Here is a 26,117-nt window from a genome sequence, read left to right on the forward strand (position 1 = left end):
ACCACCGGCCACCAGCCACCGGCCACCGGTCACCGACCACCAGCCACCAGCCACCGGCCACCGACCACCGGCCACCGGCCACCGGCCACCAGCCACCAGCCAACAGCCACCGACCACCAGCCACCAGCCACCGGCCACCAGCCACCGGCCACCAGTCCATCTGTTGAATAATTGAAAATACGTACATGCACTATGAACAATAATTTGGCTACAGAAATTCGGTACGTTGATCTTTTATTACCGTAGGTCTCATAAGAAACTGGACCGTTTTGCTTTTTTGTTTTAATGTCCCTAGGGGGTAAAACACCTTCCGTTATAATTTATACAATAACCCCCATTGTCCGTTAACACGTTAATTCGAGCAAAAATCATTTTGATTAAATATGGTACAAACGTGTGAACCTACGTTTATTCGAAAGAGTTTTTGAACCAGCATGATCGGATTACGGGAACGGGGTTTATGTAGGATTTATGGGTGTAAAATGAGGGTTTTCCACTTTTGGCCCAAAAACAAAAATGTTGCAATTTACGAAGACTATTCCAAACAGTTGTAAATTTAAAATACCAATATTTCTTAAGGAGAATGAGAAAACTGTTGCAGTTTGTTGGTTTATGGATATTTTTTTATTAAATTTGTCAAATTTATTTATTTTACTGAAAACACACTGTATTACCTTCCCTATAGCAGAACACCTAAGTACTCGTTATACTAACGTTAAAATATGCAGCTGGGTCCAGAATCCATCTCGTTCGGAATTGAACCAGCAACCTTCAAGCTTAAGGTGAACGATATAACCACTTAGCTACCCAAACAATCTCTTCAAGGCACTCTTTAATAAACTCTTCAAAACATCCACAGCATCTACACAAATAGGTATCAACGTTTAGAATATATTTGCCATACAATGATTAAATTGAGGAGTACATCGAGATAGTTATAGCCATATGGGTAGGGGCCTACATTGTTGTAAACATCTCACAGTTATAAAGGTCATGTATCAAAAGATAAATTTATCACGCATCGATACGTATGCCGTTAGAGCAAATAAAATATTAAATTATATAGAAGAACTAATCAGATGGCTTTGAATTTTGTAGTTACATGAATGTGCCCTTAGTATCTTGTGATTGGTTAGGGCAAATTACTAAATTTTACAAATTCTGCGAATCTTTACGTCGAACTGGGACTTGCATGTTGGTACTAGAGTGTACTATAGCATCTTCTGAACGGTGCATTTTTAAAGAAGATATATCCTTTTTTTGTTAAATTGTAGAGGTTTTCGTTTGATTTAACCATACGTTCTATAAAAGTATATAATAGTGAAATGGGTGGCTAATAAGTAACTTGCACTCCCGCGTAGCTTTTTAACGATTTGAGATATTTAAAATCATTTTGCAGCACCTTCTTAAATATTTGGGGCTAAAATAATGATGGTTTATTTTGAAACTTTTTTGCTTTGGGATAAGGGGTAGCTCAAAATGTTCAAATAGGAAGTATAGTCGACTTTCATATCTTTTTACAGGTCTTGACGAAACTAAACTAATGACTTAAAGAAAATATAAATCGGACCACTATTAACAAAATGGCAGCTAAACCTGTTTAAATGTAAACTGGTTATTACCAAAGTATTTATTGTTTTTGAGGCATCTTGGTCATAAGCAAATAATTTGGATCACGAAACCAATACATAAAATCGAAGCAATATTATTTCATACGCTGCGCTTGATCGTAACTTTGTTTACAAGCTAACATCAAGATTCCCATATGTAAAGTAGGCATGATATACATCCGTAGAAATGTGAAATGCGTGATTCCCTACCTGAACTGACGCGAGGTCGACCAGCTGTGAGAAAACACCGCAATTTCTATTACTTGGGACACCCGCTGGGCCACTTCAAACCAATCACATATATTCACTTGAAAACTTAATACTCCCACATCGTATTTTGGCTTCATTTCTAAACCCTAAAAGGTAGTCGCATGCTGAGCGTGAAAGACGGTGCAAAAAGTTAATTTCTTTTGAACTTTGATGTTAATATTGTTTGATGTGGCGTATATACTATACATCGTTACTTAACAATTAATGTATTCTCACACAAATGAGTTTTTAAAGGGTTTAAAAAATAATCAATATGCAAATGGCTTCTTTACACATGGCGTTTGCTTTTTAACGTGTGCGTTATATTGAGAACATTTTCTTCGCGATTAGTAAAATTAAAGTTTTTACGATGTTTACCTTAATCGTTGTTGTTCACGACGTTAATCATGATGGAAAACGTCCTCAATCATTTCTTAAATTATTGTATATATACATAAATATTCGCCTAAATATTACACTTTATTTAATTGTACAAATGAGAATAATATGTCACTTTATTAAAATTATAAGTTTGAATTTAATTACAAGTACTAGTCTTTGTGTTGTTATTTGTACAGTAAGTTATACCCTGATGAAATATCTTTTCCAGGGACTTGTAAGGATACCATTTAACGACCCCCAACATTTTGGTGTGTCAGGGGCTACAACTGTTCCAATTATGCATCCACAGTGTACAGCCTTAGATAAAGTCATATTGAATTAGTCCATCTTTGGCACAGGATGGCAGAATGAAACTGCAACATACAGAGCGCAGAGCCCCAGAGTAGAACGCAGAGCGCAGCCGCCGCGATACGGATCACCGCGCTGACGATAAATACAGAAGTGAAATTGTCCCCCTCCCTCGCCACAAAAGACTGGTATTCGACAATCAGATATAACTTACGTAAGTAACGATTTTGTGAAACGGTCAGGCGACCTACGAGTTCGCTACCAGCACGGGCCAGAAGAAAGCAGTGCGATGTCATTAGACTCGTGCACCAACACCCACACACGCACTCACACACGCACGCACACACGCACATTGTGCAACATCAGGTGCAACTTTCAACCTCTCAATTCACCGCTCATTATTAGACCCAATTTTCATGACTCCCTACATCGAATAAGGAACCTCTCTTATTGACACAGCAGAGTTAGCTTTGAGTCAAGCTCCCAAATCCTTGTGTTTTGAATTGTTGCTCCATAAACAAAAGTAAAAGTCGTTAGTATCATGACGTTGATTTGACCATTGTTATCAGACCTACTTTCAAGCAATGCTTGCGTATTTCGCGTTAGCACCTAGAGACTCGCACAGAAATATTTTACACGATGTGAAAAAGTTCAATAGTGATCAAATATACAATCGATTAATTAAAAGTTTAAGTTTTATGTATTTGAGGCACGGTTGTTGTAACAATAGGTAGACAATATTCAGGAGATCCGGGGTTAAAGCCCACCAATTGAAAATTGCTTTTAAAATTTGATAACACAGTTATTTTCAGCTATTGGTACACATTTCAGAGAATCATCAAGATCATGTCTTCCGGGCGAGTAGAGCATTGTCTTTAATTGTGAGTCCAATAACTAAGAATACATTACGAGGTAAAAAATAGGTATAAAAAACGTTTGATCACGGGTTTCAATTTTGCTATTAAGTTACATTTTAAAGCAGAGTCTCCTAACATATCTCAACTCTATACATAGCACGATCGGTTGGATGAATAAATAAATGTACTAGTTGAAATAAAAGTTGTGTATTAGCACTGTAAAACAGTGCTAGTAGTACAAATTTATTATTTCGATGCATCTTATTTAATTTCACACGATTTGGCCATAAATGCAATTAAAACATTTACAGTAAAACATTTCCAGAACAAAAAACTCGAGAATATTGATTTACTATGTCATAGTTTTTCCCCCCTTAAACAGAGAAATTACATCGATATTACAAAGGATTCATTGACTTAACTATTTTATTCTTATAAACACAATTTTGATGCAAAAACATATGATGACGAGTTAACAAATTGGTTCAGCCGTTTCTGCTCTCGCGAGTCCTGACAACCGATTCTCCATATACGGGCAGATAACGAGTGACCAGCCACAACAAAATCAGCCGCTTCATGAAAATTGAAATGCAGTTTATTAAAAAGTGACCCACCCGATCAGCAAGGTTTTGTACGAAAGGCCAACCGCTCCGCGATCACGACGCTGACAGGATTGTGTCTCTGTGTGTGTCCAAATGTTTGATATTGAGGTGACCTATAAACTCGAAACACATGCACTTCCTCTGGGAAATAGATCTACTGGACCTGGACTGATAAAACGGACAGCAGCGATACCTCTGATCTATGGTGGGTAAATAGATGTACTGGACCTGGACTGATATAACGGACAGCAGCGATACCTCTGATCTATGGTGGGTAAATAGATGTACTGGACCTGGACTAATATAACGGACAGCAGCGATACCTCTTATCTAAGGTGGGTAAATAAATGTACTAGACCTGGACTAATATAACGGACAGCAGCGATACCTCTGATCTAAGGTGGGTAAATAGATGTACTGGACCTGGACTGATATAACGGACAGAAGCGATACCTCTGATCTAAGGTGGGTAGATAGATGTACTGGACCTGGACTGATATAACGGACAGCAGCGATACCTCTGATCTAAGGTGGGTAAATAGATGTACTGGATCTGGACTGATATAACGGACAGCAGCGATACCTCTGATCTAAGGTGGGTAAATAGGTGTACTAGACCTGGACTGATATAACGGACAGCAGCGATACCTCTGATCTAAGGTGGGTAAATAGATGTACTGGACCTGGACTGATATAACGGACAGCAGCGATACCTCTGATCTATGGTGGGTAAATAGATGCACTAGACCTGGACTGATATAACGGACAGCAGCGATACCTCTGATCTATGGTGGGTAAATAGATGTACTAGACCTGGACTGATATAACGGACTGCAGCGATACCTCTGATCTAAGGTGGGTAAATAGATGTACTAGACCTGGACTGATATAAAGGACAGCAGCGATACCTCTGATCTAAGGTGGGTAAATAGATGTACTGGACCTGGACTGATATAACGGACAGCAGCGATACCTCTGATCTAAGGTGGGTAAATAGATGTACTGGACCTGGACTGATATAACGGACAGCAGCGATACCTCTGATCTATGGTGGGTAAATAGATGCACTAGACCTGGACTGATATAACGGACAGCAGCGATACCTCTGATCTATGGTGGGTAAATAGATGTACTAGACCTGGACTGATATAACGGACTACAGCGATATCTCTGATCTATGGTGGGTAAATAGACGTACTTGACCTGGACTGATATAACGGACAGCAGCGATACCTCTGATCTATGGTGGGTAAATAGATGTACTAGACCTGGACTGATATAACGGACTGCAGCGATACCTCTGATCTAAGGTGGGTAAATAGATGTACTAGACCTGGACTGATATAACGGACAGCAGCGATACCTCTGATCTATGGTGATGTAATCAGTTTCATTAACAAACGTTATTAGTCTGAAGTTAATATTGTTTTTGACAGTTACCTTCGTTCCCCTGTTTTATTATTTTAAATTTTAATAGGTATTTAAGATTATTGTTTCCCTCACTAAGTAATTAAAAAGTACCTGCGAATATAACTGAATTAATTGAATTGGATCGACAAACCTCACCTCCAAGAATGTCAATAGCAATCCGTAGATTGTGTAATAATTTTAATATAAGATATCTAAGTAATAATAAATATTTGATTGTATTTTTTTTCTCGTGAAGTTAAGACGTTAGTTTAAATGGCTGTTTTCATACGCTTCATGTCAGAGATCGGGACTTGTGATAAACTTTCTACAGCTAGAACGTTTCATTAGTGAATTACATATAGCAGCTAGCTAGCTGATTTTGGAGCATGTAAAAAGAGTCGAATCTTCGATCCTAATAATTGTAAATTTAAGATTACATTCGCCAAAATATATGTTGGACTATTCCACTTAGCATCGGTTATATTACAATGAGGTGTTATGAATGATTTGCATAAACGTTTGTATTGGGGTTTCTTGTATAAACTTTCGAAAAAAAAATGTTTGACAGAATATACCAAAATTATTTGAAATTTTTATTTACGTTGATTTTAAAAGTTATATATTAGTAACGATAGACGTTACACCTTAACATTTGACATAGCAAAACGTGCACAACTGTTGTTGCATATCGTACATTAGCAATTTATATATTATTATATGAGCGCTGCGCAATCTCGATGGGGTGACAAATGTACAGCCGTGGTGAGCGCACGATTATTATCCCTCCTTAAACACCGCCTGCCACTGCTACCGCAACTCTAATACCTACTGCCAATGCGGGTGTATTTATATGCTGTCAGCCAATTTCACACAGTAACCCACCTTTATAGATAGGTCAACCGTATTGTTCCAATTCAACATACGTGCCTTCCAAAGCCCTTTGCACCTAGGTTATGATACAAATTCTGCTTACGATCCCCGCTTGATTTTTTTCATTTTTGCGTGTAAAAGTGCCAAACCATACTTTGATGTTTGGAATACGTTAAGATTACAAGTAGATATAAATTAGTTAGATATCAACCTTATAGCTGAAGAAAATCTAAGGTTAGTTTCATTCGATTAATGTAGAGGCAGTTTAGACGTTCCATGAATTTCTTGGTATTTTACTTATTTTTAAAACAGTTATAAGCAAATTAAATTATCTAATTATAAACACTGGCTTGGCCTAAGGTATTGCAGCAAAAAGTAAACCGAAACTCACAAAAGTCGTCCTAATATAAGAGACCCCCGTCACCGCAAACCTGCAGACTAAGTGAATCTCCACTTGCCTGATTGTATTTTCACCAAGATATCTTCTTTAACATGATATTCCCTAAATAGCACCAAGTGTTTTAAAGACTTTATTAGTTGTTTAAGGTGTTTAACGAGTTTGTATGGGTGGCCAAGTTGTTACAGTGTTCACCGATGATTACTGATTTGATTCCAAACGAGATAGAATCTGGACAGAGATGCCAGTTGCCGTTGGGCTAACAAAAGGTGGAATTTAGATATTACCAAGACCAGGGGACAGTTTCCTCAATAAAAACCTTTATAAATTTAAAACCTGCAGAATCAGCGAATTTCTATTTTCCGTTTACTCAAATATTTACCTAAACTTGTCAGATTAATTTCCTCCCTATAAAAAAAATACATTAGTATATCGTTCACTTAGGTTTGCTGCTACGTATAACAACTCTGAATTGGCACTGTTATACACCATAACATGTTAGTGGAATTGGTATAACTGTTTTAGTGAAATATTAATAGTTTTGTTTAAAATAAATTGATTTGTCAAATTTGATGAACATATATCCTTAAAAAACAATCTACAAGGGTTTTCTCTTCCTCCGTATGAATAACATGGAAATTTCAAATGTACAGTTTTTGGGGATTTTCTCCGTAACCATTAACTGTAAAATTATTCTTCAACGTACTAAACTATTTGAAGTTTTTTTTCAAGATCTACAAAATGGTTAAGACAGAAATCTTTAAAATTTTATTTATTGTACAAGGGGGGGGGGTATGACAAGGGAGAAAAATGAGAAAAGGCAATTTAAAAAGAGACAAGAATATGAGTCAGGTTTTAAACTTTCCGAGTTTACTACGGCAGTTGCGCATAGAATAAAAATATACCAGGGTTTCCGGAAATATTGAGAGTGTTTATACATGTGTCACGGACCACCAAGTGCCGGTACTTGGATTCCAAAATATATTTTTTTTCTTTTCCATTAAACGTACATAAATTACGTATAATATATAAAGAACAGGCTGTTAGATACCCTATATGAACTGCGATAAAATTCCAATGTCTAAAGGACACACATAATCCCATGAAACACGTGGTTAGAATTGAACCAAAAACATTCCTAAAGTCGTTTGGCGAAAGTGATTTACAATCGTGTTGACGTCCGATTCTGAGCCGTGTCGGACCGACTACAGGCTTATATAGCATCAACATATCACGTTACATATATTGAGACATCTGATATATTTATGTGTATGAATGTAGACAAACGGCTTGAATGACATGAGCGATCGTCTGAAGTTGAAAGTTCCGTAATACAACCCACGCGCTTTATGAGAACAAAACAATCAGACTTGTAGTCTACGCTCTACACCACATAACTGCGTCTTGTCCTTTGTCTGCTACAACAAATTGTACAGAAACAAATAGGTCCATTGATAAATGTTTGTTTTGTAGCTGCAGAGACTGAATGGAGGGAATCTCATACAAAATCGTTATCGCCATTACTCCAAAACATCGACATCTAGGTTCGTATGTTAAGCTCGATATGAATACAAGCCGACTGTAGAATGGAGTGAGATGATCATTGTAGTTTTGTTACTGAATACGATCAGCTGGTGCCTTAGCCAGGACCATTTATTAAAATGCCAATTATCGAGGTCAGCTAGGCCCAGTTTTGAAGCACATTTGTTGGGCGATCACTAAAACTACTCAGCTACCCAGATATAATGTATAACATCTTATGAATATGAGAAATTTGTTATTCATTGTGTATAGTGTAGGAAGAATGTTGTTTTCTTGTACAATATGGTGGGAGGGGGCAGTAGAGCTTCAGGGAAACCATGGGAACTCGACTTAACAAAACGTACGACTTTACCTCATAATTTACACAGCAAAAGGCACTTAGCAACTGTACATCAGTTTGAATGTTGTAGAGGCAAGAAAGTAGTGCACGAGGCGACATTGTGTTTTATCATAGGACACATAAACCTGTGTACCATAAAAATATTAATCGCAAAACCATAATGAAGCATGAAACGAGTGCAGAACCAGAAGCGAGGCGGTTCTAATGTCCAGAAGACCTTAGTGCTGGCTGCTCACAGTTTATGTTAATAGTTAGCTAATTCCACATGGTTGACCTTTTACCTTACAGCCCTTGTAGTGATGTCGCAACTAGCCTCGGGACTCATTGCGATCGATAAATAACAACAAGCGGTCTAGAAAATTACGGTTGATCAAACAAATAATGAGATATTTCACCGGAGGACCTTGGTATATATGTAGGCTGGTATCTGTCGTCACAAACACGGACACACAGACACACGGACAACCACGTCCGCGCGATACAAACTGTAAACATATCGGTAAATAGCATCATAGATTGTCCTGTTCTCTTATACGCTGAAGACGATTATATAGCGTGTTTCTGTCCGTTTGGATGTTTACTGTTTTTTTCTGTCTCTATGCTAGGGACATTATTAATTTTAGGACTCACAAATGCTGGAAAGCGGTCTAAATCCTTCTAAATTGGTTTGTTTATGGCGGGAATCGAACCCGTCCCATTAGCACCAAATCCGAGATGTTAACCACTAGACTACCAACACATCCATACTTTCTCTCCAAATTCCATTTTAGTTAGGCGAGTTTAACATTTATTTTAAGTATATCAAACGATCTATTCGTAAGATATTGGTTGTCTTGTGGTGCTAAAAACGTTAAACAGACGTTGTAAAATGTAGGCTACACTCAAGATAAATGAATAAATCAAACCCACTGGACATTAAACACATCAAAACAGACAAGAGGTGTACATGCAGTATTCTAAGTCAATGGTATATTATTCAAACTTGCCAGGAATATGTGTTCAGCTAACAAATTGTACTTTTAAATGTAAACGTATTTTAAGAATACCAAAGATTGTTATAAGATGTGATGTTTCTTGATCTGTTACGAATAACAGTTGAAATGCATGTTATAAGTATTCAAAGCCCATAAAAACATACAAGAGGTGTGACAATTTTACCTGTTATACACCTCTCGGAGCTTCTATTGTCAATCTGTGGTAAGTGAATTAAAACATCGATAACCTGATTGCAATTTATTAAGCATTGTTTACGCATGCAAGAGGTGCGGTAGAGTAATACATTTTGATACAAACACACAAGGACAAGCATGCATTAACTAAATTTTTAGCTCATAAAGAACAACAATGAATAATTATAAATTTAAATCAAGTTTCAATATAGGAAGTGTACAAGCAGTCTACATTTGCAGCAACTGGAAGGACGACGCTGGTTAAAATTGCATTGTAAGATAAAAGGTGTAATATAAAGAAAGTTAGATTACTAGCAAAATATATACATCTCTTCAGGGTACGGATAAAATGTAGTTCAACCATTATGTTTAGTTTAATATCTTCTTTACTCTAAGACGTTCTATTCTAACGTATACGCATTTTACTAGAGATATGCCGCTGCAAAGGCCTACAGATACGTACTGTATTTAATCTCAGGAACTCCTCGATTTCCGATTTATTACTCAAGTTGAGGATCCCAGATAGGTTTCAAATAATACCATTTTAAGTAGACCTATGATCTATTACACGTGGATTTAGTTGTAAAATGTTTGCAACTCAAAAGAGAAAATGCCAACTAGTTAATTAGTAAGTTTTATATTTAAATATAAATCGGTTAAATATAAATCGGTAGTAGTGGCGAACTACCGGTTTAAAGTCACTTGGGGCACGTTTTCCCATAAGAAATAACATGGGATCATTTTTTGGCCACTAAAACCAAAAATCCTGATCTTTGTTTAAATATCCCTATATAATTGTCAAACCTTATTTCTTACTTATTCCCCATAAATATATTTGATATTAAGCTAAAAAAGCTATTTCTTACATTTATTGACCCTTACAAGTGTAAATGTAGAGTAGTGGCGAACCCACAATATGACCTCACTTCCGGCATTTTTTGGCCCAGAACTTTTAAAATTTTTGGCGAAAAAAATGTCCGAAGCCCCAGGAGCTTTTTTTGGCCACTTTTCTTAAGGACCCAGCTCTCGACCTATACACCCATATATAAATTTTTTACTTTTTTAATACTGAAAAACACGTCTGGAAATGGTGAGCTTTTTTTGACCACTTTTTTAAAAATCCAGCTCTCGACCAATACAAGCCTATATAAATGATCAATACCATTGTATAACTTCATTACTATTTCAAATCCACATCCATTCACAGGTATATTCTCAAAATCATCAACTTGACAGTGCGAGGTTTGTACGCGAACTCGTGCGCGCTCCGGCTCATGATGTATGTGTGCTCCCGACTTATGGTCAGGCTTCTCGCTCCCGACTCATGGTCGGTTTTCTCGTCTCTAGTGGTAGCTCTTGATTAAGCCTTGGGTGGGTGACCTCCCGTTAAAATAATTTCTAGTTAAATTGTTTAAAAGTTTTTAATTTCTAGCTAAAAATTTTGAAAATTTCACAATTTCTGGTTAAAAATTTTTGAAATTTTCGAAAAGTCTATAAATAGAAGTGACATTTGGGTGATATTTCATTCTGGACCATGAGGCCCACCTGTCAACACTGCTCCGTGTCGCTCTCCACCAAAAGTAACCTGATTCGCCACTACAAGGTAATTCATCAAATGAAGGTGAAACTGTGCAAGGTTTGCAATTTAATCTGTGATAATAATGTGGCTCTAAAGTCGCATATATTACAAAGACACAAGAGTTGTAATTTTTGTAAAAGAAATGTTGTTGGACATTTTAAAAGACACGCCAATTCTTGCATAAAATGTCCATACACAATGATAAAATTTGTTGGTGAATCGATTAGAGCTGACCTTGAAAGTACTCTGAAATCTTGTCCTCTGCCAATAAAATGGACTTTAGTTAGGAGAATCAAATTTATAAAATATTCAATGGATCAAAATGGAAAATTAGTTAATGAAAAAGAATGTATTGCAGATTTTAGAAGCCTTACTACCTTGACTATTGAGAAGAGAGATTTAAAGTCTCAAATTGAAAATGCACTTTTAAAGATTGATGCTTCTATACACAAATACCAAGCCCAAGGTAGTGGATGGATATATGACTATACTAAGTATTGGCAGTTGCACGTTTACAAGTACAAGCCCTTAACTCCAAAGTCATATATTCCCACACCAAAAACTATTCAATCGAAACATGCAGTTTTAAATATAAAAAATGCTGATAATAAATGCTTCCTTTGGTCAATTTTAGCAGCTTTACATCCAAGGAATTGTATCAATGAAAATGCTGAAAGGGTCTCTAATTATCTACAACATGAAAGTCAGTTAAATATGACAAACATAAAGTATCCCGTAAAAATATCTGATATAGATCAATTTGAAAGACAAAATAATATAAGTGTTAATGTATTTGGGGTTGAAGACCAGAAATTCATATATCCATTAAGAACAACCAAACTAAATAGTGATACTCATGTAGATCTATTGTTATTACAAGAAGGTCGTAAATCACATTACTGTTTAATTCGTGATTTTGATAAGTTAATGTTCCACTCTACAAAAGATGACCATAAGAAGCATTTTTGTAAGTTGTGTTTACAACATTTTTACACTAATGATATATTAGAACGTCACATAACATATTGTAAAAATTTTGATGCTCAACGAGTGGAAATGTCTAAACAAGATACATTACAATTTAAAAATTATAAATATCAACTTAAAGCTCCATTTGTGATTTATGCAGATTTTGAATGCTTTATAAACTCTAACAAGCATACTCCATCTGGATTTGCATTTGTTGTTGTGAGAGATTCTAAGATTATTTCTGAAGAGTTATATAGTGGTGCAAATGTTATGGATGTGTTTTTCAAAAGGTTGTTTGAGACTTATGACTTCATTAAACGTCAAATGTCAATATACATTCCCCTAGTAATGACTCCTGAGCAAGAGGTATCTTTTAAAAACTCAACGCATTGTCATATTTGTGAAAAGCCCCTATATTTTGATAGGGTGAGAGATCATTGCCATTCCTCTGGGCAATACCGTGGAGCTGCCCACAATGATTGTAATTTAAACTATAAAGTAACAAAGAAAATACCAGTATTCTTCCATAACTTGAAAAATTATGATGGACATTTAATAATGCAACACTTGGGAAAGTTTAATCGTAAATTAAATTGCATAGCTAAAGATATGGAAAAATATATATCATTCTCTGTAGATGATTTAGTATTTTTAGATTCATACAACTTTCTGTCCCTTCCATTATATAAATTGGCTTCCAATTTAAACACATTTAGATTCATACAAAATCCACTACTACAACGTAAAGGTGTATTTCCCTATGAATATATGACGGGACCAGATAAGTTTGCAGAGTCTCTACCCCCAATTGAGAGATTTTATAGTACTCTAACTAAAGAACATATCTCTCCCAATGAATATGAACATGCTAAAAATGTATGGACACATTTTAATATAAATAATTTACAAGAATATCATGATTTATATCTTAAAACAGATGTATTGCTACTGGCTGATGTCTTTGAGACTTTTAGAGACCTGTGCTTAAAAGATTACAAACTTGACCCCGTACATATGTATTCACTTCCTGGACTTACATGGGAGGCCTGTCTTAGAATGACTGGTATAAAATTACAATTATTTCAAGATATTGACATGCATTTGTTCATAGAAAGTGCGATTAGAGGAGGAGTCAGTATGATTTCTACACGTTACGCTAAAGCAAATAATAGATATATGGGTGAACACTATGATCCCAATCAAGAGAGTGTCTATTTAATATATTTAGACTGTAACTCACTATACTCTACAGCAATGTGCGAGCCACTGCCTGTGGATGGATTCCGTTGGACTAATGAGATAGACTACAAATACAATCAAAATGATGAGTTTGGATACATTTTAGAAGTTGATTTAAAATATGATAAAAGCTTACATGATTTACATAATGACTATCCATTAGCACCTGAGAAAATGAATGGCAAATTAATACCAAATTTAAATGACAAAACTAAATATATTTTACATTATAAAGCATTACAAAAATATGAGGAATTGGGTTTGATTGTTACAAAATACCATAGAATTTTAAAATTTAGACAGTCTAAATGGCTTGCGCCCTATATTAATTTTAATATTGAAAAACGCAAATGTGCTAAAACTGATTTCGAAAAAGACTTTTACAAATTGTTAAATAATAGTCTCTTTGGTCGAACAATTATGAATCAACGAAAGTTTCGTGATATATATCTCAAGGATGAGTCACTATTAACAAAATATGTCACTAATCCAAGGTTTGACTGTAGCAAAAAGTTTGATAACAATTTACATGCTATACATTTAAATAAATTAGTTGTAAAGTTTAATAAACCAATATATTTGGGAATGACCATTTTGGATATTAGTAAAGTAATAATGTATGATTTCCATTATAATTATATGTCAAAATTTAAGAACAAAAGATTTCTTATGACAGATACAGATTCTTTAATGTATTCTATAGTTACAGAGGACTTTTATAAGGAAATAGAATGTGACTTGCACTATTTTGATACCTCTGGATATAGTAAAGACCATTTCTTATACTCTGATAAAAATAAAAAAGTCACTGGCAAGTTTAAAGACGAATTAGATGGTCATATTATGTATGAATATTGTGGTTTAAGACCAAAGTTATATTCTTACATTCCTCTAAAATGGTTATATGAAGAAGACAAGCAAGCTTTAGAGGTGAAGAAAGCTAAAGGAGCTGATGGTGCCACTGTTAAACATCTCCTTAGACATCAACATTATTTGAACTGCCTTGCAACTGGGCAAGATTACTATGAGAATGTGACAAGAATTAAATCTACAAATCATCATCTTCAAACCTTGACCATGAATAAGAAAGTACTATCCTTTGACGATGACAAGAGGTTTATTCTGGAAGATGGTATCAATACTCTTGCGCTTGGTCATTATAAAATTGATCAAACATAGTTATGTTCAAATGTATGTAGATATATAATAAATACAAATGTTAAAAAACTCCAGTCTTTTATTTATTTACCCTTACCATCCTCTTGATAGAATTGGTCAAACATAAATCTATATTTGCCATTATTCTTTGACCTTTCTTTGTCTATTACGAACAAGCCATATTTAGTTTTATCCCAACATTGATGACAGAGATTTTTAAATTGGTCAAATGAAAAGTCATTACCAACATGATTGTGATATACATGTTTTAAATTTAAATCATCTTGTTTAAATAATATTAGGAAATTTACATTATCACGTAAATGTTTGTGTACTTTGCTATAAGATTGACACAAGTAAAAACAGTTAATATTTTTATGTCGACCCATTGAGAAAAATTGTGTAATATTTGGACTATTTATGTCATCAAATACGACAACTGACTGTGATTCGACATCATTTGGTGTGATTTCACAGTCAGTAAACGTGTGTAATTTTACTTCGTCACACAAACTAAATATTTCAATTATTTTTTTATATTTTTCTTGTTCTAAAGATTTTGATATTAAATATAAATTTGTAAATTTTAATCCTTCCTTTCTTACAATTAAATTGTAAATTACAACCGTCTTCCCACTTCCACTTGGACCACAAATAACACATCGAATATTGGTAGGAAAAAGACCCAACTTCTTTGGTATATTTTCCTTAGTATGTACTATTTTAAATTTGTGTTTTTGTTGAATAAAAGACATTTTTTATATAATAAAAATGGTAAAAAATAATAAGAAAACATGTAAAAAGGGCAAAGGTTTATTCTTAAAGCCTTACAGGGGTCGAGGGTTATTGAATACTCTTATAAATAACCTTCCATTTCCACTTCACATACCATCATATCGCTACTGTGGACCTGGAACGAATATACGTGAGAATTTAGCTAAAAATGTACCTCCAAAAAATAAGTTAGACTCTTATTGTAAAGAGCATGACATATTCTACATGAATAATCCCGATACCGCTGCTCGGAACAAAGCAGACATGAGATTAGCAGACTTAGCTTGGACTAGAGTAACGGCCAAGGACGCAAATCTTGCTGAAAGAGCAGCTGCTTATGCCGTGACAAATTTGATGAAGGCAAAAGCAAAAATGGGAATGGGATTGAAATTTAATAAAAAAGATGGACAACTACCAGCTGTTAGAGGCCGCAAAAGACGTGCCTCACTTCCGGGGGGTGTACCTAAAAAACGAGCTAAAAAATCTAACACCAAGAGTAAAAGAGTGTGGAATAGTTAATTTAGACAGTTCATCTGGCACACATTGGACAGCATATCGTAAAAATAAAGATATTGTAATTTATTTTGACCCATTTGGAATCCAACCTCCAAAAGAAGTAATTAAATATTTTGAGGGACATAAAATCTTCTATACTACTGATCAAATACAAGATTTAAATAGTTCTATTTGTGGAATTTTATGTTTATCATTCATAAAAAATTTTTGTTTATAAAAATGGATTCATTTACTATAACATTTTCGGGTACAGAGTCAGAGCTAAAGTCAGTGTTCTTTCCTCCCATAGAATTAAATGATGATTATGTAATTGGATTAGTAGATTTTCAAAGTTATAATTCTATATTTAATGTTAAAAAACCTCTAAATACTTTAACATATTACAAAGTAGAGAAAAAAACATTACCAAAGGGAGAGATCTTAGTTGATGATTTAAACCGGTTATTAAATGGTAAACTTAAAGTTATAATAGATAAAAATGGAGAAGCATTAATTAATACTAAATCCAAACTTTTATTTAAAGGGCTTATTCCAAAATTAAATCAACTTAAAGGCAACAAATTAACCATTGGAGAAGGTGATGATGTTTTCTATTATGACCACAATGCTCCAGTTACAATAGAAATTTCTGAAGGAACATATGAGGTGGTTGAGCTTGCAAAGGAAATTCAAAAGCAAATTCCAAACTTTTTCCTTACAGCTAATAATAAAACTATGAAAGCGACATTACTTTCTAGCCACGTGTTTGATTTTACAAAACCATGTTTAGGGTCTGTTTTATTGGGATTTAAAGGTGTTTCTACTCCTGGTGTTCAGTTTGAATCTACAAATAAAATAAACATTAATAATGTAAATGTGATTAGAGTAAAATGTAATATTGCAAACGGGTCCTATTTAAATGGAAACAAATCACACACCATACATAGCTTTTATCCAGAAGCTCCTCCTGGCTACAAAATTATTGAAGTTCCAAGAAATATTATATATTTTCCTGTAAATAAGAGAAGTTTGGATGTTGTCAGTATTACGTTTGCCGACCAGCACGACAAGGCAATTGACTTTAACGGAGAAGAAACTACAATTACTTGTCATATAAAAAAGATATGAGAATTTATAAGAATTTATCTATAAGTGTGCAAAATGCTAGGTTCCTACGATCAATAGGACTAAAGTTAAAATTTTCTATTAATAAAAATGGAAGATTTTCTAGACGTTACAGGGAAATCCCAATTCGACGATAGTGTGGTTAAAATTACAAATCACTCCTATGTTCCCCACAACACTTTGGCAATAAATAATTCTGATGAAATTCGAATATGTATTAATAATCAAGATTTGCTAACTCTCCCATGTAGGAGTTATCTGTATATTAAGGGAGAAATTGAAAATCATGATAAAGGTCATTTTATAAATAATGCATTTGCATTCTTATTTGATGAAATTAGATATGAAGTCGCAGGTAAAGAAATAGACATTGTAAGAAACCCAGGAATTTCTAGTCTTATGAAAATATTGAGCTCTTACAATAAAACTACTAAATTGACAAATGTAGCATTTGATTCTGACATGAATTTAAAAGAGTTCCATAAAGGTGGCAAGTTTAGTACATGTTTGCCATTAGAGTTGTTAATGGGTGTATTTGAGGATTTTAATAAGGTATTAGTAAATGTCAAACAAGAATTGGTGTTGAAAAGATCCAAAAATGATTTGAATTGTATATTAACAACCACTAGTGCTCCAGCCAGTGGTACTGCTGATGCAATTCCTAAAATTACACTTAACTCAATTCAATGGGTGATGCCACATGTAATACCATCAGATAGGGAGAAGTTACAATTACAAAAGATGTTACTGCAAAATAAAAATTTGCAAATTGCATTTAGAAGCTTAGAGTTGCATGAACTTCCATCATATCCCAATACTACAAGACATACATGGTCAGTAAAGACATCTTCAAGTTTGGAGAAGCCTAGGTATATTATATTTGGTTTCCAAACAGCTAGGGATAATAGTGCACGAAAAAGAACTGATGAATTTGATCACTGTAAGTTAAAAAATCTCAAAGTATTTCTAAACTCTGAATATTATCCTTATAGTGATTTAAATCTCGACTTTGAAAATGGAGATGTCTCTAAAGCTTATGAGATGTTTATGAGGTTTAGAGAGACTTACTATAATACTATCCCAGATCCTATGATTAGTAGGGCTGAGTTTATGAAGAAATATCCACTAATTGTAATAGACTGTTCTAGACAGAACGAAACAGTGAAGGAAGGAATTGTTGATATTAAATTAGAGATTGAAACTGCAGACAATGTGCCAGCAAATACATCTGCATATTGTTTGATAATACATGATAAAGTGTTTGAGTACAATCCTTTGTCAAATGAGATAAATAAAATGTAAATAAAAGATGAAAAACATTCAACAAGAATTGGTTGACTCTGCAAATCAAATACGAGAGAAATATAGAGCTTTAAAACGTGGCAAGTTTCTAGAGGCTGAAGAGAGGTTCCAAACATTCCAACCTTTAATAGAGCCATTACAAGAATTAAAAAAAATCACAGCTATTGGCAAAACAGAGAGGCCTCAAATGGAGATACTCCCAATGACTCCATCTAGAATATCAATGATACCAAGATTACAACCATTACAACCATTACAGCAATCCACTCCACAGAAATTAGATTTTGGTCTTTTAGCATCAGACTATTTAGGAAATTACCTCAGTAAAAGTAGTATGACAGACACTACATATGGTATTAGACGAGAAGCAAATAAATTTTTTATTGGAAATAAGGAAGTTGATATTGCCAATGATGATGTCACAGTTGCAAATAAAACCTACAAGGGGACAAAAGGCTTGTGGCAGTTGTTAACTTTAAAAGAACCTGAGGATTATACTCAGGTTGATTTGCAAAATTATAAAGAGATTTTGGAAGCCACAAATGGACATTTAAAGAGTTACAAAGATGGTGCACCAATTTCAAGTAATAGACATACTAAATATCTTAATATAATTAAACCTCTTTTTAAATCTGTTGGTGAAGGTTTGAGACAAGTGACTGGTAATAAAATAGACTATATTTATTGGGATGATCCTAATGAGCTTGTAGATAGGTTAAGACTTCTTTGGCTAAGTCGCCAAGCCGGTAACTCAGGAGTGGATAATGAAATAGATTCCATTATTGAGGAATTAAGAGAAAGTGGAATTATTTATTAAATAAAAATATGTTTATAGATAAATTTTATCGTTTATATAATCCATATAATAAGCCTACAGAACCCAGGGCTAGTAATGAACCTACTTTAAATTTACAAGACGATAGTTGGAATTGTTTAAACCGTAAAATTGGTAATGTTAAAGATGGGGAGTTTGTAGATGATGTATCAACTTTGGGTCAGACATTAACTAGAAAAGGTGATGTATTTTTACAAGGTAAAACTAAATATGAGTTTTTAGAATCTAAGAATAAAAATTGGAATGCTAAAAAACAGAAAATTACTAATGTGGAAAAGGGTGAAAGTTTAGATGATGTGCCCACTTTACAACAGACTTTAATACGAACAGATGGTAAATTTGTACAAGACAATAAAAATTATGAATTTTTAGAATCAGAGAATGGTGTTTGGAATGCTAAGAAACGGAAAATTACTAATGTAGAAAAGGGTGAAAGTTTAAATGATGTGCCCACTTTACAACAGACTTTAATACGAAAAGAAGATGGTAAATTTGTTCAAGATGATAATAATTATGAATTTTTAGAATCAGAGAATGGTGTTTGGAATGCTAAGAAACAGAAACTTAGCAATTTGATAGAAGGTACAGATAGTAAGGATGCTGTGAATGTTTCACAAGTTCCAAAAATGGAAGCAGGCTATTGGGATTTTAATAATAAAAGGTTAGTATGTGTTAAACCTGCCATTGATGACACTGACTGTGTTACAAAAGAACAGACTATAACTTTTGATAAAAAAGAAAAATGTTGGGATGCCAAAAAACAATTTATAAGGAATCTGCCAAAGGGGGAATATTTAGATGATATTTGTTTAATGTCACAAGCTATGTATTATGATGGATCAAAATTTGTATATGCAGGAAGAAAATTTAATTTGATGGAATACAATCCTGATTTATTAGTTGCCGACCCTACATCTTTGAGCGGATTTAAGTATATAGATAATAGACCATATATACCAGAAAACTATGTATTTAAAAGAATGGAAGATAATCTATTGATTGGGGCTAATGGTAATATATTTACAGTACAAGGAAAGAGTGATGTTATAAAAAATGAATGAAATTGCATACGAACTTCATAAGCCTGCAAGAAAGAATTTCATTAGAAGGTCTTTTAAAGTATTAGGTATAAACGAAACTGTACAAATAGATTTAATTGATATGCAAAACTATGCTAGAGAGAATTCTGGCAATAAATATATTTTAACTTTAATAGATACATTTTCTAAAAAAGCTTATGCTGCTCCACTAAAGAATAAGACAGGGTTGGTGGTTACAGAAGCCATTAAAACCATTCTACCAAAGGGGGTTAAAAACATTCAATCTGACAATGGAAAAGAATTTTTTAATCAATATTTTAGCAAACTAATGAAAAAATTAAATATTAATCACTATCACACGTTTTCTACAACTAAGGCTGCAATTGTGGAGAGGTTTCAGAGAACTTTAAAGAATTGGTTATATAGGGAATTTAGTGCTCAGGGAAGTTATAAATGGTTGGATTTACTTCCAAAGTTAATTCGAAAATATAATAATAAGGTGCATAGATCCATAGGAATGAAGCCTAAACAAGTGAATATTAAGAACAGTAAATATGTGCATGAGAGGTTGACTTCTAAAGTAGTGCAAGTTAAAAAGCCAAGATATAAGGTGGGTGATAGTGTGAGGATTTCCAAGTATAAACATGTTTTTAGTAAAGGATATACTCCGAATTGGACAGGGGAGCTATTTACAATAGCAGAAGTAAAGAATACAAAGCCTGTGACTTATATCTTGAAAGATGAAAATGGTAATATAATCAGGGGAGGCTTCTATACAGAGGAATTGTTAAAGACCAAATATAAAGACATGTATTTGATAGAAAAGGTTATTAGGAGAAAAGGTGATTTATTATATGTCAAATGGCTTGGGTTCCCAAGTAGCCAGAATTCATGGATTTCCACTAAGGATGTCCAAGGGAGCACGCCGTGAGCCGGGAGCGCGCACGAGTTCGCGTACAAACCTCGCACTGTCAAGTTGATGATTTTGAGAATATACCTGTGAATGGATGTGGATTTGAAATAGTAATGAAGTTATACAATGGTATTGATCATTTATATAGGCTTGTATTGGTCGAGAGCTGGATTTTTAAAAAAGTGGTCAAAAAAAGCTCACCATTTCCAGACGTGTTTTTCAGTATTAAAAAAGTAAAAAATTTATATATGGGTGTATAGGTCGAGAGCTGGGTCCTTAAGAAAAGTGGCCAAAAAAAGCTCCTGGGGCTTCGGACATTTTTTTCGCCAAAAATTTTAAAAGTTCTGGGCCAAAAAATGCCGGAAGTGAGGTCATATTGTGGGTTCGCCACTACTCTACATTTACACTTGTAAGGGTCAATAAATGTAAGAAATAGCTTTTTTAGCTTAATATCAAATATATTTATGGGGAATAAGTAAGAAATAAGGTTTGACAATTATATAGGGATATTTAAACAAAGATCAGGATTTTTGGTTTTAGTGGCCAAAAAATGATCCCATGTTATTTCTTATGGGAAAACGTGCCCCAAGTGACTTTAAACCGGTAGTTCGCCACTACTTAGTCATAATGTTTTGCATTTATTTGAATGAATAGTTTATCATCGAAGTTCATTAAATGTTTCAGACACCATACCAAACAAAGATTTTTTAAACCATTTTGCGCACTGCCAATTGTTTAAAATGTCAGTATCAAATTGAATTAATTATCAGAATACAAGAGGTATTTATTTTGTATTTGTATTTGATTTTTTCTTAACAAGAACTACAATACAATAAGAGGAAGGCCTTGCATTATATTACGCAGGTAGCCGATGTATGACTGTACCTTACATATCGACTGTCATTATGTAAGATCTTATAACGGTATTTTCCTACTATTCCATATCAAGTTCGTCGACAAAACACGTTTGGATAATATAAGTTGTTAAAAATATTATTATTTAATATTTTCCTTTTTTTATCGTGTTTATATTAAATATTCGCGAACATTACGGTGAATGTTTTTTTATATATATGGTTATTGTTTTAAGTGAATTTAAAATTGAAACTGATCTGGAACTGATATAATTTGTAAAACATATAAAAACTAAAACGGCACCTATTTCATATTGTTATAAAAATAACTCTCTATTATGTTGTGAAATACATATGATACGACATACCGTTAAAAGATTTAAAGGTTCCACATAAACCATCTACTTTTCACACATACAATGCTTTATGTGTTTGTTTATTTTTCTCGAAAAAAAAATTCTTTAGACATTATTTTTTATAACGATTTTAAATATAATGTTTTAGAGTCGCAATGCAATTTAATCCTACTAGATGGGTTTTAACGTTTTTTGATATGTTAATAATTACGTTAACGTTTATACATGTATCATGTCAAACATGTCAGGAAAGTATTAATTAGCTGGAAATACTGCTTTGAAAACTACTATTTTAATCACCACTAGGCAAACCCTTTTAAACATAATTACTTGTAACAGTTCGTAATCTCAAAGTGCTGTGACTGTAAAAGAACGTGTGTAGCAACATAACGTCTACCTATTTAAAGTAGGCAGAGTTGTTAAAAATAGTTTATGACCAATTTAGTATAATATATGGAATTTATCATAAACAAACATATATATTTCATATTTTACCCCAAAATTTAATGGAACACATTTACAATCGTTTTAAAAGTTATCATAAAATATGGGGCCATTTAAACTGTGTCCCCTAACAGTTAAACTTGTTGCAAACGTTTGCGGAGTACCGGTATGGTGAAATATAACATACAGAATAAAACTTGTATGTTTTCAATAGATTGTTAGTATAGGTTATTTCTCATTGTTTTCATAGATCGTTTATATAGAATGTTTATAGTTCATTTTAACGATAGTTTATTAATAATAATAACAAGAGTTGTTTTGAAAAGCAAAATTTAGTTTCTGAAAACCCTTGCTCAATAAAGAATTTTTTTATTTATGTATTATATCTTCCATTAAAAACAACAAATGTATTCTCAACTACTTTTTTCAAGCAAAAGGTCCACGTTGACAATATCCTCATCCAATTTTAACCTTTTAAATACATGTTCAATTTCGCAATATTGGTATTAGAATGAAATATTATACTTTTACTTGTGATTGCTTTAGGCCTACTCTTGAAGGAGGATAAAATACAATTTAATTTCAACAAACTGACAACGCTTTTAGTGACTGATGGACAGCAAAGTGCGCGATTTCGCGTCGCCTTCGTTGTCATCAACCTAACGTCCTTGGGTTTCAAAATTTCTTCTTGTTATACTGGCAATTAGTACAGGAAGTGCGAAAGTAAGTAATACCGAGCGATTAAATGCGATCAGGGTCGACTCAAGGCCGCTCGACCTCCAAACTGCCTTATATCTGGATTTAATGTTTTTATTACTCCACGAAACGGGATTTTAGAAACTCGTTTTATGCAAAAACGAAAAGATTTTCCTCTTGTAGATAAAAACCGTGGAGTCTCTGATAACAAAATTACTCAAACGTTAGATTTTATTGTTTATTAGAAACGCCGTATTCTGTTTTTAAGAGACGTTAACGGGTGGTTTGAAGTGTGACTTGAGAGTCTGCTATGCCGTAGCAGCGTCGGTTTCCTGTCACAAGCGAAATACCTATAAAATCTTGTTACTTTTGGGAATACAATGAATTTGAACAAATCTCTTTTTAATTGCATTAATTTAAACACTTTATATACAAATTTCTTGTGGATGTGGAATGATAAAACTCCTATAAAAATACACACAGTATTTAAACTTGAGTTTTGTATTTAGTGATGAGTTTTAATTACGTTAAACGTGCATCTCCATAAATTCCACAGATTATATATTTAATTTACGTTTTCCTGTGTTTGAGACAGTATATGTGTTACAACATAAAAATCGGGGATATTATGTGTCTAGACCTGTAAGTTGGTAAACTTCACGTTATAATTGAGAACATTTTCAAAGATGAAGCGCATTAAAGTGGCATTTATATTATAAAATTAACAATGAAATCAGCTGACGATCGCGGATGATGAGCAGCTGAGACGCGCACAGTAAGCACAGCTGACGTGTGACGTGTAGCGGGGGTGGTCGACTCATGATAAGATATTATCACTTACATCAGTGAGGATCTCCGAGGCCATAGTTGTAGGGATACTCCACTCCACCGGGTCACACAATCAACACATGGTAGCGAACTGAACTGAACTGGACCGCCAGCTAGCCTACTTTCGCGCAGACTTGCCACCCCTCCACCGGTCAATAAAACTTACCTATACCTGTGATGTGATCGGATCTCCAATAGCGCCACGACGTTCGCGCACACTCCCCTAGACTCCGCCCCGAGGCCAGTGAATCTACCTTATCAAATATGTTGTCGGTTTCTCAATAAAACATTCCGCGAGAGTGATGATGTGCGGCTTACATCTGCATTTACAATTCACTCTATTGTAGTTTAGATTGGACGGTCATGTCTTGTTCAATGTTTTTACTAAATTAAAAAGATCGATTTATATTTTTTAAATCTATAATAGTTATATGGCGATAATTATAATATCGTATGTTTCAACTAAAATCAAACACATTTTTGCTGTTATTTTGAAATGGTTATTTTATATGGATCAATCATTCTCGATTTGGATTTCGTCAATCGTTCGTCCCACATAATATTATCTATTTATGATTAGCCCAGGGCATTAAGTCTTTCCATTTATCCGATTGTCAAGATGGCGTCGAGCAGTGCGTTTTGCTGTAAAAGTTGGACAACCAAACACAATATTTTGTGTGTGTAGAGAACAAAGTTTAAAAATTGATTTAGGACAGCCTTAACAATTTATTTATCTGCAGCAGTATGTATGTTATTGATATTTGACTTAACACTGACATTTTCATTAAAATTCACCCCATCTCAAGCATTTTATTTTATTTTCAGTGATCAAATATGTACTTTGTATAACGTATCTTGGTCGTATTGTTGAAATAATCTGAATCAACTTAACAGAAATGAACGTATAAAAATCCAACAAAACATGAATGTGAGAATGATTATTGTCTTTTAAAACACAAATCAGAGAGTTCGCATATATTAATTATTGAATGGATAAATGAAAATTGGTTTTAAAAAAATGGCAACCTTCAAAAAAAATTTGAAAAATGGCGAAATGTATGTTTTTGGTCAATTAATGAAAACTAAAATAAAAAATACAGCTGTGATAAAACTACTTAAAAAATATCCATTGACACTTTATCATAATCTTTCCCGTAACAAGAAAAATCGTTTCGTAATTTTAAACTGAGCCAGTTTAAAGAGCGTGAAGAATTAGTTTTGTTTTGACACTCTTGACGTTATATATTTGTCTAATATTAGTTTTCATAAACCGTCCTACGAATTTTTAAAACAGAAGTCATTTTAAGTACCCATGGCCACTCAAAAGATCCCCCCACATAACTAAAATGCGTGTTTAAATTATTATTTGTTCAGTAACTTTATTTTTCTTGAAAATAATTTTATTTCAATCAACGCAAGGGTGTTCGAATTTTGAAATCACGCAATAGCTGCAAGAGTAACCATATTAATTTGAATAGTGGTTTTAAGAATATCCGTGAGAAAAAATACCTAATATGGCCTATTTACTGCATTATCCTGTCACTCAACTCCACAGCAACATAATGTCCAACTTGGCCTTTAAATGTGTATTGAATGGAGACTACCAAATTAATGTTAACAATCTTTCTTTACTGCTGTCGAAATTTATTGATATCTTAAGATTTATCATAAGTTGGGACATTTTGATGTGTAGTCTACATTACGATAAATTTCTATTATTCTCTTTGTATTGTGCAATGTATATTATCATAGTCTTCTCATTATTCAATTTAGC

At 33.8% G+C, this 26,117-nt stretch overlaps 1 protein-coding gene across 1 annotated transcript in view; it reads right to left on the reverse strand.

Annotated features, from left to right (window-relative positions):
• Positions 1-24,470, reverse strand: part of LOC129006011 (Krueppel-like factor 6) — a 112,886-nt gene extending 88,416 nt beyond the window's left edge. The window contains exon 1 of the mRNA XM_054435099.1: positions 24,357-24,470. Within this exon, the coding sequence (XP_054291074.1) occupies positions 24,357-24,380 (24 nt within the window). The 5' untranslated portion in view covers positions 24,381-24,470. The remainder of the gene's footprint in view (positions 1-24,356) is intronic.
• Between the last annotated feature and the right edge of the window lie 1,647 nt (positions 24,471-26,117).

The sequence above is a fragment of the Macrosteles quadrilineatus genome, unplaced genomic scaffold (assembly GCF_028750875.1).
Source record: "Macrosteles quadrilineatus isolate MER2022 unplaced genomic scaffold, UCM_ALF_1.0 Scaffold_54__1_contigs__length_841927, whole genome shotgun sequence".
Classification (NCBI taxonomy): Eukaryota; Metazoa; Arthropoda; class Insecta; order Hemiptera; family Cicadellidae; genus Macrosteles; species Macrosteles quadrilineatus.